The sequence below is a fragment of the Oncorhynchus keta genome, chromosome 19, assembly GCF_023373465.1.
Source record: "Oncorhynchus keta strain PuntledgeMale-10-30-2019 chromosome 19, Oket_V2, whole genome shotgun sequence".
NCBI classification, from domain to species: Eukaryota; Metazoa; Chordata; class Actinopteri; order Salmoniformes; family Salmonidae; genus Oncorhynchus; species Oncorhynchus keta.
In genome coordinates, this window is record NC_068439.1 from 42,651,734 (window position 1) to 42,666,302 (window position 14,569).

Consider the following 14,569-nt stretch of genomic DNA (forward strand, 5'->3'; position numbering starts at 1 on the left):
TGTATGTATGTATATATATATAATAGACACACACAGTGTGTATGCTCAATTGTTAGTCCTAAATTCATACATTATTTTGCGAAGTCTGAAAATGAGTCTGACTCATGGCTGAGTAAAATGTCAAGCTTAGTCAGACGTTAAAAAAAACATTTTTTAGGGAGAGCGTCTATTCTTTATGAAGATCTTTAAAAAAAGAAGAAAAGAAGCTCTGACGAAGCTAAATAAACTATTGATACTGACAAGAGCAGTGTGTACGTTCTTATTTCCTTTATGAAGACGTCAACATCTCCAGTCCACATCTCTGGATGTTTTCTTCCCGAGCACACACAGTCCATCCCCCCTTCAGCAAACCATGTCAGTCTGAACACCTGCCCTCCCCCTCCCCCACAAGACACACACAGTCACACGTAGTCTCATTCCATCTCTGGAGACATGCCCCAGCAATCTGCACACCAAAAAAAATGAAGTGTATGTACAGTTCATTATTCAAAATTAGTCCTAAAATATTGGAATATCATTCACAGGCAGACTTCACTAAATCCATCGTCACCTGGTTATTTCTTGCTAATGAAGGGCAATGTCCGGTTCTGATTTCAGTGAAACATTATCATAACAAAGCACTGAAACAAGCATTTGACCCTTACCAGTGGGGATGACTATTGTGAAAGCACATACAATCTAGATCCAAAATGTAGATAAAGGGGGAATCAAGGAAAGGGGATATATAGGTCATATTCAATTTGTGAGTCAGTCCATGTCGTGTCTGTAGGGTCATGTTTATCCGTCTCCAGCCGCTGTACCAGTGAAGTTGACCAGACACACTGGGATGGCAACAAAACAGAATTCAGACAGCGAGAGATCGCAGCGGGGAGATGGAGAACAGAGGAGACAGGAGGACATGAGTACAAGATGGGAGGCGAGAGAGAGAGAGAGAGAGAGAGACCAGCAGATTCTCCTTTTGACACTATCCTCTGCCTCCATGTCGGTGAGACGGAGTGTCTCTCACCTGAAATTAAACACAAGGCCAGGTGCCACTCAGATCAGACCATATGTTCATCCCGCCGTCCTTTCACTCCCCCCTTTACTCCTTTTTACATCTACTTTTTGGCCGTAGTTGTGTATTGTGAGGACAATTAAAAGCACTGACATTTCCCACCATGGCAGGCAGCGTATAGCTCACTACAGACAGAGGGATGTTAAATATAAATGCACAAGGAGAGGAGGAGAGAGATAATGACATGCTTCAGCTTTCTGTATTCAGAAGCGCATTGGTGTATTCGTGTCTTACAATTACTTTCATGTTTTTCCTTTATAGCGTCACTGACAAGGGGATGGTGAAGTTAATTATTCTCTGGCAGTGCAGGTGCTATTAGATAACGATTACACCACAGCTGGTAGTGGGGGTGGGGATACTACTTGTCCGGGGGTGGGGGTGGGGTAGTCAGTGTCTAGCTAATAAGGTGGTTTTCATCATTGCGGGGGTTGGGATGGGGGACACGAGGGGGAGGTTGTTCTTGGACGGTTGTACATGGCTTAGGTGAGAAGGTCTGGGAAGCGAGTCACTGGGGAGATGGACAGGGGAGACGGGGTTTAACGATGGGGAACCTGACTGCTGATCCTCTCTGAGAGGTCAGGAAGGCCAGACTACTGTCATGCTAATAATAGGATTTACAGTATATTGCTGCTAGTGCTAACTCTACCTCTCTGGCTCCCAAATGCCCCTCACTGTCTCAGCTTGCGAGTAAGCATTTCATTGTACTGAGTACACTACGCTGTGTCCTGGGCGACTGACAAATAAAACTTTGATTTGGCCCACTACCATCTTAAAATGGGAATACTGGTAATAAAACCCAACAAAAGAATACAACTCAGTAAACCTCAATAAAAAGAAGAGTGAGATATTGAGAGGAGGCGAGGTGAGTGGAGGAGGAAAGCAGGTTTGTCCAATAATAATTCCTAGCTGTGTTGCATATAGCCTATTTAGAGTCCCAAATGGTGGCCCCTATTCCCTGCATAGTGCACTACTTTTGACCAGAACCCTATGGGCCCTGGTCAAAAGTAGTGCAGTACATACAGTACCTACAGGAAGTATTCATAATCCTTGACACATTTTGTTGTGTTACAGCCTGAATTCAAAATGGATTAAATAGATTCTCACCCATCTATGACAGAGAGAAAACATGTTTTTAGAAATGTTAGCTCATTTATTTAAAATTAAATACAGAAATCACTCATTTAAATAAGTATTCATACCCCTTTGCTATGACACTCCAAATTGAACTTAGGTGCATACAATCTCCTTGCGATGTCACTACAACTTGGAGTCCACATGTGTCCAATTCAATTGTTTGGACATGATTTAGAAAAAGAACACCTGTCTAGATAAGGTTCCACAGTTGACAGTGCATGTCAGAGTAGAAACTATACCATATAGAGTCCAAGGAACTGTCCATAGAGCTCCGAGATATATTGTGATAAGGCATATATCTGGGGAAGGGTATACAACCATTTATACAGGGTTTGAGTGTTTCTAAGAGCACAGTGGTGTCAATCATTGGGAAATGAAAAAAATATTGAACTTACCAGACTGCCTAGAGCTGGCCGTCCAACCAAACTGAGCAACCGAGCAAGAAGGACCTTGGTCTGGGAGGTGACCAAGAACCACTGACAGAACTACAGAGTTCACTGGCTGAGATGGGAGAACCTGCCAGAAGGACAGTCTCTACAGCACTTTTACCAACCTGGGCTTTATGGTAGATTGGCCAAATGGACGCCACTCCTTAGAAAAAGGAACATGACAGCACACCTGGAGTTTACCAAAAGGCACATAAAAGACATAAGGCAAATGATTCTGTGGTCCGATGAGACACACATTTAACTCTCTGGTCTGAATGCAAAGCATTATGTCTGGTGAAAACCATGCAGAGCTCATCACCCATCTAACACCATCCCTGCTGTAAAGTATGGTGGCGGCAGCATCATGCTATGGGGATGCTTTTCAGCAGCAGGGACTGGGAGACTAAGGATAGAAGGAACAATGAATGGTGCCAAATACAGGCAAATCCTTGATAAGAACCCGCTTCAGAGAGCAAACGACCTTAGACTAGGGGGGAAGATTTACGTTCTAACAGGACAATGACCCCAAGCATACAGCCAAAGCAACGCTGGAATAGCTTCAGAACAAGAATATTCAAGTCCTTGAGTGGCCCAGCCAATCCCATTGAAAATCCGTGGAAAGGCTTGAAGATTGCTTTTCACCGCCGCTCCTCATCTAAACATAACAGAGCTTGAGAAAATCTGCAAGAAAGAATGGGAGAAAATCCCCAAATCCAGATGTGCAAAGCTGATACAGACACACCCAGGACGACAAAGCTGTAATCACCGCCAAAGGTACTTCTGCAAAGTATTGACTCAGGGGGTGTGAATATTTACAGAACCAGTCAAAAGTTTGGACACACCTCATTTCAAGTTTTATTTTATTTTTTACATTGTAGAATAATAGTGAAGAGAACAAAACTATTGAATAACACATATGGAATCATGTAGAAACCCCAAAGTGTTAACTGTAAAATATATTTTATATTTCAGATTCTTCAAAGTAGCCACCCTTTGCCTTGATGACAGCTTTGCACACTCTTGGCATTCTCTCAACCAGAGGGAATGCTTTTCCAAAAGTCTTGATGGAGTTCCCATATATGCTGAGCATTTGTTGGCTGCTTCTCCTTCACTCTGCGGTCCGACTCATCCCAAACCATTTCAATTGGGTTGAGGTCGGGTGATTGTGGAGGCCAGGTCATCTGATGCAGCACCATCACTCTCCTTCTTGGTCAAATAGCCCTTACACAGCCTGGAGGTGTGTTTTGGGTCATTATCCTGTTGAAAAACAAATGGTAGTCCCACTAAACCCAAACCATAAGGGGTGGCGTATCGTTGCAGAATGCTGTGGTTGCCATGCAGATTAAGTGTGCCTTGAATTCTAAATAAATAACAGACAGTGCCATCAGCAAAGCACCCCCACACCACATCCTCCATGCTTCACGGTGGGAACCACACATGCGGAGATCATCCGTTCACCTTCTCTGCATCTCACAAGACACAGCGTTTGGAACAAAAAATGTCAAATCTGGACTCATCAGACCAAAAGACAGATTTCCACCGGTCTATTGCTCGTGTTTCTTGGTCCAAGCAAGTCTCTTCTTATTGGTGTCCTGCAGTAGTGGTTTCCATGAAGGCCTGATTCATGCAGTCTCCTCTGATCAGTTGATGTTGAGATGTGTCTGTTACTTGAACTCTGAAGAATTTATTTTCCAGATTGACTGACCTTCATGTCTTAAAGTAGTGGACTGTTGTTTCTCCTTGCTTATTTGAGCTGTTCTTGCCATAATATGGACTTGTTCTTTTACCAAATAGGGCTATCTTCTGTATACCACCCCTACCTTGTCACAATACAATTGATTGACTCAAACGCATTAAGGAAAGAAATTCCAGAAATTAACATTTAACAAGGCCCACCTGTTAATTTACATGCATTCCAGGTGACTACCTCATGAAGCTGGTTGAGAGAATGCCAAGAGTGTGCAAAGCTGTCATCAAGGCAAAGGGTGGCTACTTTGAAGAATCTCAAAAAATATATATATTTTGATTTGTTGAACACTTTTTTGGTTACTACATGTGTTATTTCATAGTTATGTCTTCACTATTATTCTACAATGTAGAAAATGGTAAAAATAAAAAAAAACCTTTGAATGAGCAAGTGTGTCAACATTTGACTGGTACTGTATATAAATTTTCAATAAATTTGTAAAAAAAAAAAAATGTTAAACATGTTTTCACTGTCATTATGGGATATTGTGTCTAGATGGGTAACAACAAAATGTGGATTATGTCAAGGGGTATGAATACTTTCTGAAAGCACTGGAGGCAATAGCATTCGGAACGCAATACTCGTCTGTTTCTATAGAGACTGCCGAGAGAGAGCGCCTGTCATGTCACATTCTGCTCCATAAATGTCACTTGGCAGCACACCTGCTGCCTGGTTATGCTAAACAAGCTGCTCTAACTTTGATTTCGAATGTGCGGGACGCGAGAGAGGGCAAAGTAACTCCGGCATGCCCCTAAGCTGTCACTCCCAACCCACCAAGACGTAGGATGATGACTAAGACGCTGACTGGATGCGCCATGTACAGGGAAATATAGGAAAGCTGCCCCTGACCTTCCTCTTGGGCAAATCAACTCAAAGGGAAGTGGAGCTCACATGTCAGAGTGAGTTATTTTTTTCTGTGGCACACTGTTGTGTCTGTGTGTGTGTGTGTGTGTGTGTGTGTAGTGCAGTGAGGTAGACTGCCACTTGTTCCGCCTTGTGCTCATGGGAATGGTTGCGTCCCAAATGGGACCCGATTTTCCTACGTAGTACTAGTGCACTAATTTTGACCAGTGCCCATACGGCTCTAGCCAATAGTGCACTACATAGGGAACAGGATGCCATTTGGGACTCGACCAGTGTGTGCTGTTGAACGTCAGAGAGAGCACTCACCCCTGGTAGCGTCTTCTGCTCGTGCAGTGCATTCTGGGCCTTGAGGGCAGACTCTCGTTCGCAGTATGTCAGGAAGGCACAGCCTGGTGGGAAGATTGAGGGTTCATTATACCATTAAACAAAGACCGGTGCATAACACTAGGTCTATAAGTGGAATGTCTTAGTTTACCGTGATGCAACAAATGGGCAGAGAGAAAATGCAGCAGGTTGCACTGTGACTTTTAATATTCTGTTGTAGAAAAAAAATGAATATAGGCTACTAAGCCTATGGACGGGAGAAGTTACATTTTCTACAAAGACACCCATTCCCTATATAGAGCACTACTTTAACCAGAGCCCTATGGGCCCTTGTCAAAAGTAGTACACTACATACAGAATAGGGTGCCATTTGAGATGTAACCATTGCTTCAGCTGGTACAACCACAAAGACAAGCTGGAAGGTGCACTGATGAAACACATTTACTGCTGGCCAGAAAGGACTTAACTGCCAGTGGCCATGCACCTGTTACATAGGTCTCGTAGCCTAAATATGCTCAGTCATATAGCCTAAACAACGTCTAATCCCTGACAGCAGGACTATGTATTGTAAACTAAGTATTTCCGTGCGCTCTACAGCCTAGCCTATACAGTGTTGTCTCCTCTCCCCTTACCTTTGTGCATCCCCGTGTACTTGTCCTTTATCACTGTCAACTCATAGATTTTCCCGAACTGTTCGAAGATCGGTTTCAAGTCCTTCTCCTCAAGATTTCGGGGTATCTGCCCAATGAAGAGCTTGATTGCGTCGGCCTCCTTCATTGACACGGTGTGGGAGCGGGGATGTACGCACCGAGGACGGACACTGGAAATGTGGTCAGAATGAGCGGGGAGGACCTATAGATCTTCGGACAATGTGGAGATGACGGGCGAAGGTTTCAACTCGGTCCTGGAGACGAGGAGAGCGAGGGAAGGTGTTTAGAACACAACGACAGAGGAACAGATGAGAAGAAGAGGTCTAGTCTAAATTAATTCATTTATTCTTCAAATGCATAGCTACTTTCATTTTCTTTCAATGTTTTGAATAGCAGGAGCTATCACGGTCATCGGTTGGTATAGCCATGCAAAACATATTGGACTGTTGCAATTCTAAATGAATTGCAATGGTTTTCCCTGTAATTGTTTGTAATCAGTCTCCGCACCAAAAATAAATAAATCGGGAAATTGATGAGCTGATAACCTATTATTAGGTTCTGACTAACATCGTTGTTTACACGGGTAAATTCATGTAAATAAACAGACATCGAAGTACTCCTTTGTTCAACCCTCTATGGGTCTCAACTGCTTGTTTAAACCCATAGGCTATACTGTCACGTTGTGTCAACGTATGGCCTGTTTGGTCCCTTTGTCAAGATGAGGTGACGATAACAATGAATTGAACATAATTGTACATACGTTATGAGAACAAAATCTTCACCTACTATTCCTCCTTGATCCTCTCTCCTTCGTCTCGCAGTTAGTTGAGAGCAGAATCACCCGTTCTCCTCTGTCCCTTGTCAAATAGGGTTTATTTTCGGTTTCTGTCTATTCTCCTGTTCAATTAAATTTGTCTGATGTAGGACCCCTCTGAATCCGTGCCTTGACAAGTTACCCCCAAAAGAGCGCACCGAACAAATCCAAGCGACGACGTCCTTTATCCATAAACATGAGCGTGTGATGCTTTATCTCGTAGTTTTGATGTGTTATGTGTACAAACCCGGTTTTCCACTAAATACACACAAAATCGGATTTTCGAAAAAAAAAATGACCTCTTTGGGATTTCTCAAGCGGTTTGTGGTTATAATAAAAGGCTCCCTATGATCAAACACAGGAAATGGTAGACTATTGCTGCCGCTCGCTCCCGCGTTGGCTGGGTCTGTGTACTCCGTTGCCTTTGACGTCGTAAACCGGTGTCTCCCTCCCTGTCGATCTATATGCTCCCTTAGGTTGTAACAAGCCGCGATGTCTGCCGTTAGGAAGCGTCTAAGAATTCTACCAGGACTGGTCTTTAGACGACATTTCCTCCATTCTATTTTTTTTGACTGTGCAGAATGAGACAAGATAATGACACAAAATCGATTACTTAATCATATAATACTTAACATTTATTGGACTAAATGATAGATTATAAAAGTATGAGAGGGATTTTTGGTTTTGACATGTTTTTTCGTCCTTCATTTCAGCCATGCACTTTTTGGCGGTGCCTGACATCAAGGGATGCAAATCTGTCTTTTGTTCTCGTAGTGAGAGCTGACCGCGGTGCTGAAATGGTTGTAGACGCGGTCGCTGACTGAAACTTCGATTGACAAAAAATAAATAAAAACATAAATCTCTTTAAAATTTGACATATGTCATAAGTCATTTGAATGGTTCTGCTGCACACACCCACTTTACACACAATGAGCGAACATGTAAACAATAGGCCCACATGACAGCATTCACTTATGCGCACATACCTAATCATGGCACTTCAAATAAACACGTACAGTACAAGATTTTCTCACAATGAAAAACAGATAGTTGTATGAGCTCTTGCCGAAACCCCCACTGGGTTTATCCCAGTTTTAAATAGCCAGTGGTGTTTTCATATTTTTTCCCCCTCAATATTTATTGTACCCAACCCAAACCATTTCTTAAATTTGCCATCTATCATCCCTCCTTAAATCATGTCTCCACTTCCATCCCTAAGCATTAGAGTTTATCTTACTCATCTTGATGATACAATACAATGGTTGATATTTAGAAAATAGTTGAAATTGGCATGTGATTATTTCAGATGGTGCATGTCAATTGACAAGAAGAAGAAAAAGTTAGGCTTAGGGCTTGACTTGAGAAGGGGCTCACTTAAGCAGAGTACCTGCACCTCACATTTTCTACTGTTTGATGTCAGCGGTGACATTCTCAAGCTAGAACACTTTCTGTAAAATGTAAAAGTGTGATCTATCCAACAAATATGAATATGATGATCCTATCAACACAGTTGGGAGTACCTAGACTGTCACTCACTGTGCCTCATAATGCATCAACAATGGGCATGTCAGTTTAAGGTATAAGCAAAAGATACAAGTAACTGAGCAATAAAAAAGTTATGATAATACATATTTTATTGTGTAAAGAGAAGCATACATATTATTGCTTTTATTTGAATCAAATCTGTTAATTAAAAATACATGGTTTAAATGTACAGAATTTTCCAAAGTAGAATACTGTGTGTGTGTGTGTGTGTGTGTGTGTGTGTGTGTGTGTGTGTGTGTGTGTGTGAGAAACAGAGAGCTTAACCTGTCTGGTCTCATGTTTGCGGCACCAAGCTCACTCATTCTGGCTGTACTTCCTGTCCCTGGCTAAGTGACATGTCCTTTAGCCATCTCTCAACCACTCTGCTCCCCTCTGGTTCTCCTCCTCACTTTGACCTCTTTCCTCAAGAGACATTCAAAGAGATGGGACAAAGTTACACACAGCAAATCAGTCATAACAATACAGCCAGTTGGCCAGTTGAGCTTAGCAGGTACACATTAGGCTCAATGTGTCCCCAATGGGCCCCTATTCAATTTATAGTAACCTCATGACAGGGCTATTGCGCACATCGCATATGAGCCTAGGATATCAACGATGCAAAGTGGGCCTAGTGTGAATGATCATGCAATTCTATGTGAGTGACTTATTGAGTAAAGTATTTGTCATCATTTACCTTGAGCGAATCACACGACTGCAAGGCGTTGCTCCAAATGGAGGCATGACCCGCGCAGGAACTTGTGCCAGTGTGCTAGCAAAACTTCCAGCTTGCTAATTAGCACAGAAAATAGCTAGCTAGCCAGCCAATGGCTTCACAGAGAAGAAAGCCTACACCATTAAAATATGTGGTCGATGTGGGTCGCATGGGGGGGACTATCCCAATAAGAGTTACAATCTCTTTATTGCCAAGACATCAGACCGATACAACCAAAGATGGTCTATTATATTGACAAGATAATATATATACCACTCCAACAATGGAAATACATGGAAGGCAAGGGGGGAGGAAGCGAGATCAGGTGGGATCATTCTAGCCAATGAAAAAGGAGATAAGTGTGTGAAGAGGCCATAGAGCTAGACAGAGGACTCATCTTTGTAGCTGTGCCATTATAGCGCCATTGAGGCAATCTTTATTGGCTCAGAAGATTTCCCACCCATGGTGGAATTGTGGAAGCCTTCAATGGCTGTATCCATGTTAAAACGGGTTATGTCCATGATGACTCCACTAGCTCTGACAACATGCACTACTAAATAAAGTAAAAAAAATAATAAAGTTTAAAAAATTCAAAGTTGCCGAAATGCTATTCGTAACAACCTAACCATTACTAGACTTACATTAGATCAAATAAGCCTCAAGTAGCAAATTAGCAATAAAAAAATGTTGTTGACCAAATTCGACACTCATTTACCTCCATACAAAAATTACTCAACTTGTGGGCTTATTTTTCGTCGACAGATTTTGGGAGGATTAAAATCTTTCGCTTCGCCTCGTCCTCTCTGATACGACAGAGGTGCACAAGACACATAGGGGAAGCTGTAGGGGGAGATGATTGGTTGGTAGATTAAGCCAATGCCTATCACGCCGGGAGATTCACATCTTTCTTATTGGCTAACGAATGCTTAGTTTGACGTATTGGTCCACTAGACCTTCCATGCATTTGGGCAGAAGTGTCTGGGAACGAGGTTACCTATATAGTGCACTACTTTTGACCGGGGTGCCATTTGGGAAGCAGCCTTAGTCAATCATACCACCACCCTGACAATATCATTGTGGTTCTTCTCAAATAAGACACATTGCACCACTAGAGGGTGCTTGAATAACTACGTACAGTATCTTGATTTAAATTCAATCAATAAAATTACTTTCCTCAACTAAATTATGGCCAACACAAGGCCAGTCATACATGGGAGATATCCCAGACACAGATTATGCCTAATCCTGGACACACAAGCATTTTCAGTAGAGATTCTCACTTGAGCTAGAATTTTAGACCATGATTAGGATTCATCTGTGTCAGAGAAACTTCCCTGTATTTAGTATTTCTTTGGCGATGTTAAACATTTCATTACCCAGGTTAGTGGACGTTGAGGAGATATCGGTCCTTGTTGTCTCATCACTCATGCCAGCAGTTTCCCACTCCTTACACAGGTCACCATATCACTGTTAACAGCAGAAAGGAAAGATGGAAAGAAAAAATAGGTATTAGAACAGAGTAAGGCCAGGGGGGAAAAAAATCAATAAAGCACCTAAAATAGAACAATACATGATAAATGAAGCTAACCATTATCATAGTAAGGGCAAATGCTCAGATCCAGAGCTGGACATCACTTCAGTTGTTTTATGAAAACAAAATCCCACAAGGTTTTCACCTTTTTAACAACCTGTAGGGCTACCTACACTATTGTTTCGTTTTTTGTCGAGACCATGGTAGGTTAACGCTGCAAGTCATGTTTTTTTTTTTAAAGTAATGTTGCTCTCATGGAATGAGACTACACCGATAAAGGATGAAATGAAGGGCTATTTGAACATGAAAATGTCAGAGGGATGCATTTCATTTAGTTAAATTAAAAGGTTAAATAAAATATACAAAATGTTTTTTTAAATTTTTTAAAACATTTTTGTTCTTTGATTGTAGGCACACTTGGTGTGGCTATAACATTCAAATATCAATTTCTTTACTCCATGTTTACTCATCGTTTCCCATTCAACATTAGTAACAACGTCAATATTTTGTCGGATATTATCCTGTACCTATATTTGTCCTATATTTTTCATCTTTGTGCGTCAATCCCTTTCCTGAATGTGCCAGCGCCTGGGCCACGTTCAGTTGCAAAACGTTCTTGAACGTTGCATATAGAAATTCAATGAATAGGACCGACTTGATTCCTTCATCTACATGTCGGTGTAGCCATGTCTGTCCAACATAGAAATTTGCTATCTGAACGTTACGTCCTGCTGAACACGCCTCTGACCTGCACAGTCCGAAAACGCGCACACGAAAAACCTTTTTTTAATGCAAGGTTCTGCGCACTGATTGTACACAACTTTAAACATTCGTCAATACCTTAAAATTACAATGCGGGGCTCTAAAGATGAGCAGGGAAACGTCCCATGATCTCGTCAGATAAGGAGGCACTTATGAATAGGCAACAAACAGTAAGCTACACGTAAACCAAGACCGTGCGATGCAAAGGAACAAACGCGGTGTGCTTTTTATTTAACTTGTACATTTAAAACACTATGCTGCGTGTCTCAAATTGCTCAGACGTTATCCGACCGTTCTTCCGATAAGCATATGTTCTTACTGCGAGACAAATGCCTATGAGAACCTTTACTGACATCTAGCGCCCGAGTAGTGAACATTGCCCACATTTGTTTGTATACAACATACACATTTACAGTATGTCTAATATTACCGTACACTTTGATTACCATTTTATATAGGCCTACGTCATCCCTATTATTACTTCTAGCAAAACGGAGAAAACCGTTTTCACATAGTGGTCAGGGACGACACACGGATGCATTTCGCAATATGTAAAATGATCACATATAGTTTGGTTGTTTTCGTGTAGCTCCCCTTACTGAAAAAAAACACAAAATTATACAATGATCTTGTCTATTTCCAATTAACTTTAAAAAAAATACTTCAATTACATTTCAATAAATGTCTTCATAACATATTATTTAGTGGTATAAAGTACTTAAGTAGTATTTGGGGGTATCCGTACTTTACTACTTATATTTGACAACCTGTACTTTTACTACATTTACTACAGAAAATAATGTACTTTTTATTCCCTACATTTCCCTGACTCAAAAGTACTCGTTACATTTTGAATGTTTAGCAGGACAAGAAAATGGTCAAATTCACGCATTTATCAAGAGAACATCCCCTGCTGCCTCTGATCTGGCGAACTCACGAGACACATGCTTCATTTATTTGAGTATGGCCCTGGCTATCCGTAAATAAATAAAAAATAATAAAAAAATATTGTTGGTCTGGTTTGCTTAAGACATTTTAAATGTATACTTTCACTTTTGATAAAAAGTATTTGCGCAATTAGCTACTTTTGGCACAAGTATATTTAAAAACAAAATACTTTGGCTTTTACTCATGTAGAATTTTACTGGGTGGCTCACTTTACCTTGAGTAATTTTCTGTTAAAAAAAGGTCTTTACTTTTACTGAAGTATGACAATTGAGTACTTTTTACACCACAGATTATTCCTGCATTATTTATTCAATGCCTACTCAGACATATTAGCTGACAATTTCAGTGTTTGGTTTATTTTGGTATTGTAAAGAATCATGTCATAAAGTATTCTATTGAAGTCATGGTCAAGGCCAGAATTTAAACCAGCACGGCAGAACTGGCTGCAAGTTATTTAAAATGACAAAACTGATCAAAGCTCATCTTTTTAGTAAAGCATAAGAGCACTGCAACATTACAGAGGATCTGCAAGACTCATAAAAGTGTGTCAAGAGTAGTGGTGCTAATCTCGGATCCGTTTCCCCAGGTCCATTCTTGTGATCTAAACTGATTCTAAGCACTCCTATATATGACCCCAGGCCTATAAGTACTATTTTCCAAGGAAGCATAGTGAATCAGGCCATGGGTGATGGCCGTTCTCTAATAATAGTGAGCACAGGCAGCGAAAACCTAAACCGAAGGCAGGGCATTGTCTCGTCCTGTTTAGGTAACCTTAAAAGGTCCTTCACTAACCACATTCATTATTTAACATAAGTTACTGTTCAAACATCTAGGAACAGCAGATCCAGCTGTTTTTGGATGTACTTTTATTTTCTAAATTGATTGAAAGACCAATTGAATCTGGGTCCATTTGTATCAAGTGTCTCAGAGTAGGAGTACTGACCTAGGATCAGGTTAAATGTCCATAAAATCTTTGTGATCAAAAATGGCAAAACCTATCCTAAATCCACACTCCTACCTCTGAGATGCTTTATGAGTAAGGCCCCCGATCTAAAAGCCAATAAACAGATCAATCTAACCGATCGTGTATTAACATTGTGTCACTTGTTTTACATTGCCCTCCGTAATGTGCATTTTTTTCCTTCTTTCGGCTGTATACTCAAAGTTTGGATTGGAAATTAAACAATGACGATGGTGAAAGTGCATACTGTCAGCTTTAGTTTGAGGTTTCATCCCTATCGGGTGAACCGTTTAGAGGTTACAGCACTTTTTTTTGTACATAGTCCCCCCCCATTTTAGAGTCCCAAAAGTATCTGGACAAATTTACCTATGCGTATTAAAAGTAGTCAAAAGTTCAGTATTTGGCCACATATTCCTAGCAAGCAATGACTACGCCAAGCTGGACTCAAATTGTTGGATGATATTTGTGCGTCTAACTATCCATAATCATGGTAGCATCCACAATGTAGAAGTGTTTAGAAACATATTCTATTCTTATTTACCGTTCATTTCTATTGGGCAGAAAATCATCTGAAACAACCATAACAATAACATCATGCATCCAACAAGTTTGTAGGGTCACACATTTGATGTGATCATTGTGTGCTTGGAATATGTGACCAAATACTAAAATTGACTACTTTAACACACATTAATTTGTCCCAATACTTTTGGTCCCCTATAATGGGAGGGGACTAGGTACAAAAAGTGCTATATTTTCTAAATGGTTCATCTGATATGGATAAAAATAACCTCAAATTAAAACTGACAGTCTACACTTTAACCTCAGCTGTTGTATACTTTCAAATAAAAAAGTGCTGGAGAACAAAGCCAAAAGTAGAACAAATTGTTCACTGTCCCAATAATTACAAAGGGCACTATATATCTTTGTGACAGGTCAGTGAATGTTTGCATTGTGGTCACAGAATGAGTCTCCTGGTGTGTCTCAACCATTTTGTTTCAGGCACCAGTGGGCTACTCCTACATGGCCACGAGCTCAAATCTAATTTCTAAACCTCCCATTCTAAGTAAATGAATTACGCAGCACGTTGCATGGCAACAGATGTGAATCACTTAG

At 40.9% G+C, this 14,569-nt stretch overlaps 1 protein-coding gene across 4 annotated transcripts in view; it reads right to left on the reverse strand.

Moving 5' to 3' along the window:
• celf3a (cugbp, Elav-like family member 3a) overlaps positions 1-14,569 on the reverse strand; it is a 30,789-nt gene that overhangs the window by 14,959 nt on the left and 1,261 nt on the right. For 3 of the 4 annotated variants that reach the window (XM_035763664.2, XM_035763662.2, XM_035763663.2), the window contains exons 1-2: positions 6,184-6,415; positions 5,534-5,616 (exon numbers count right to left, since the gene is read on the reverse strand). In XM_035763664.2, coding sequence (XP_035619557.1) covers positions 5,534-5,616; positions 6,184-6,328 — 228 coding nt within the window. In that variant the 5' untranslated portion in view covers positions 6,329-6,415. Of the gene's footprint in view, positions 1-5,533; positions 5,617-6,183; positions 6,456-10,627; positions 10,719-14,569 lie in introns of those variants that run through there. The other variant, XM_052470621.1, reaches the window with a different exon arrangement.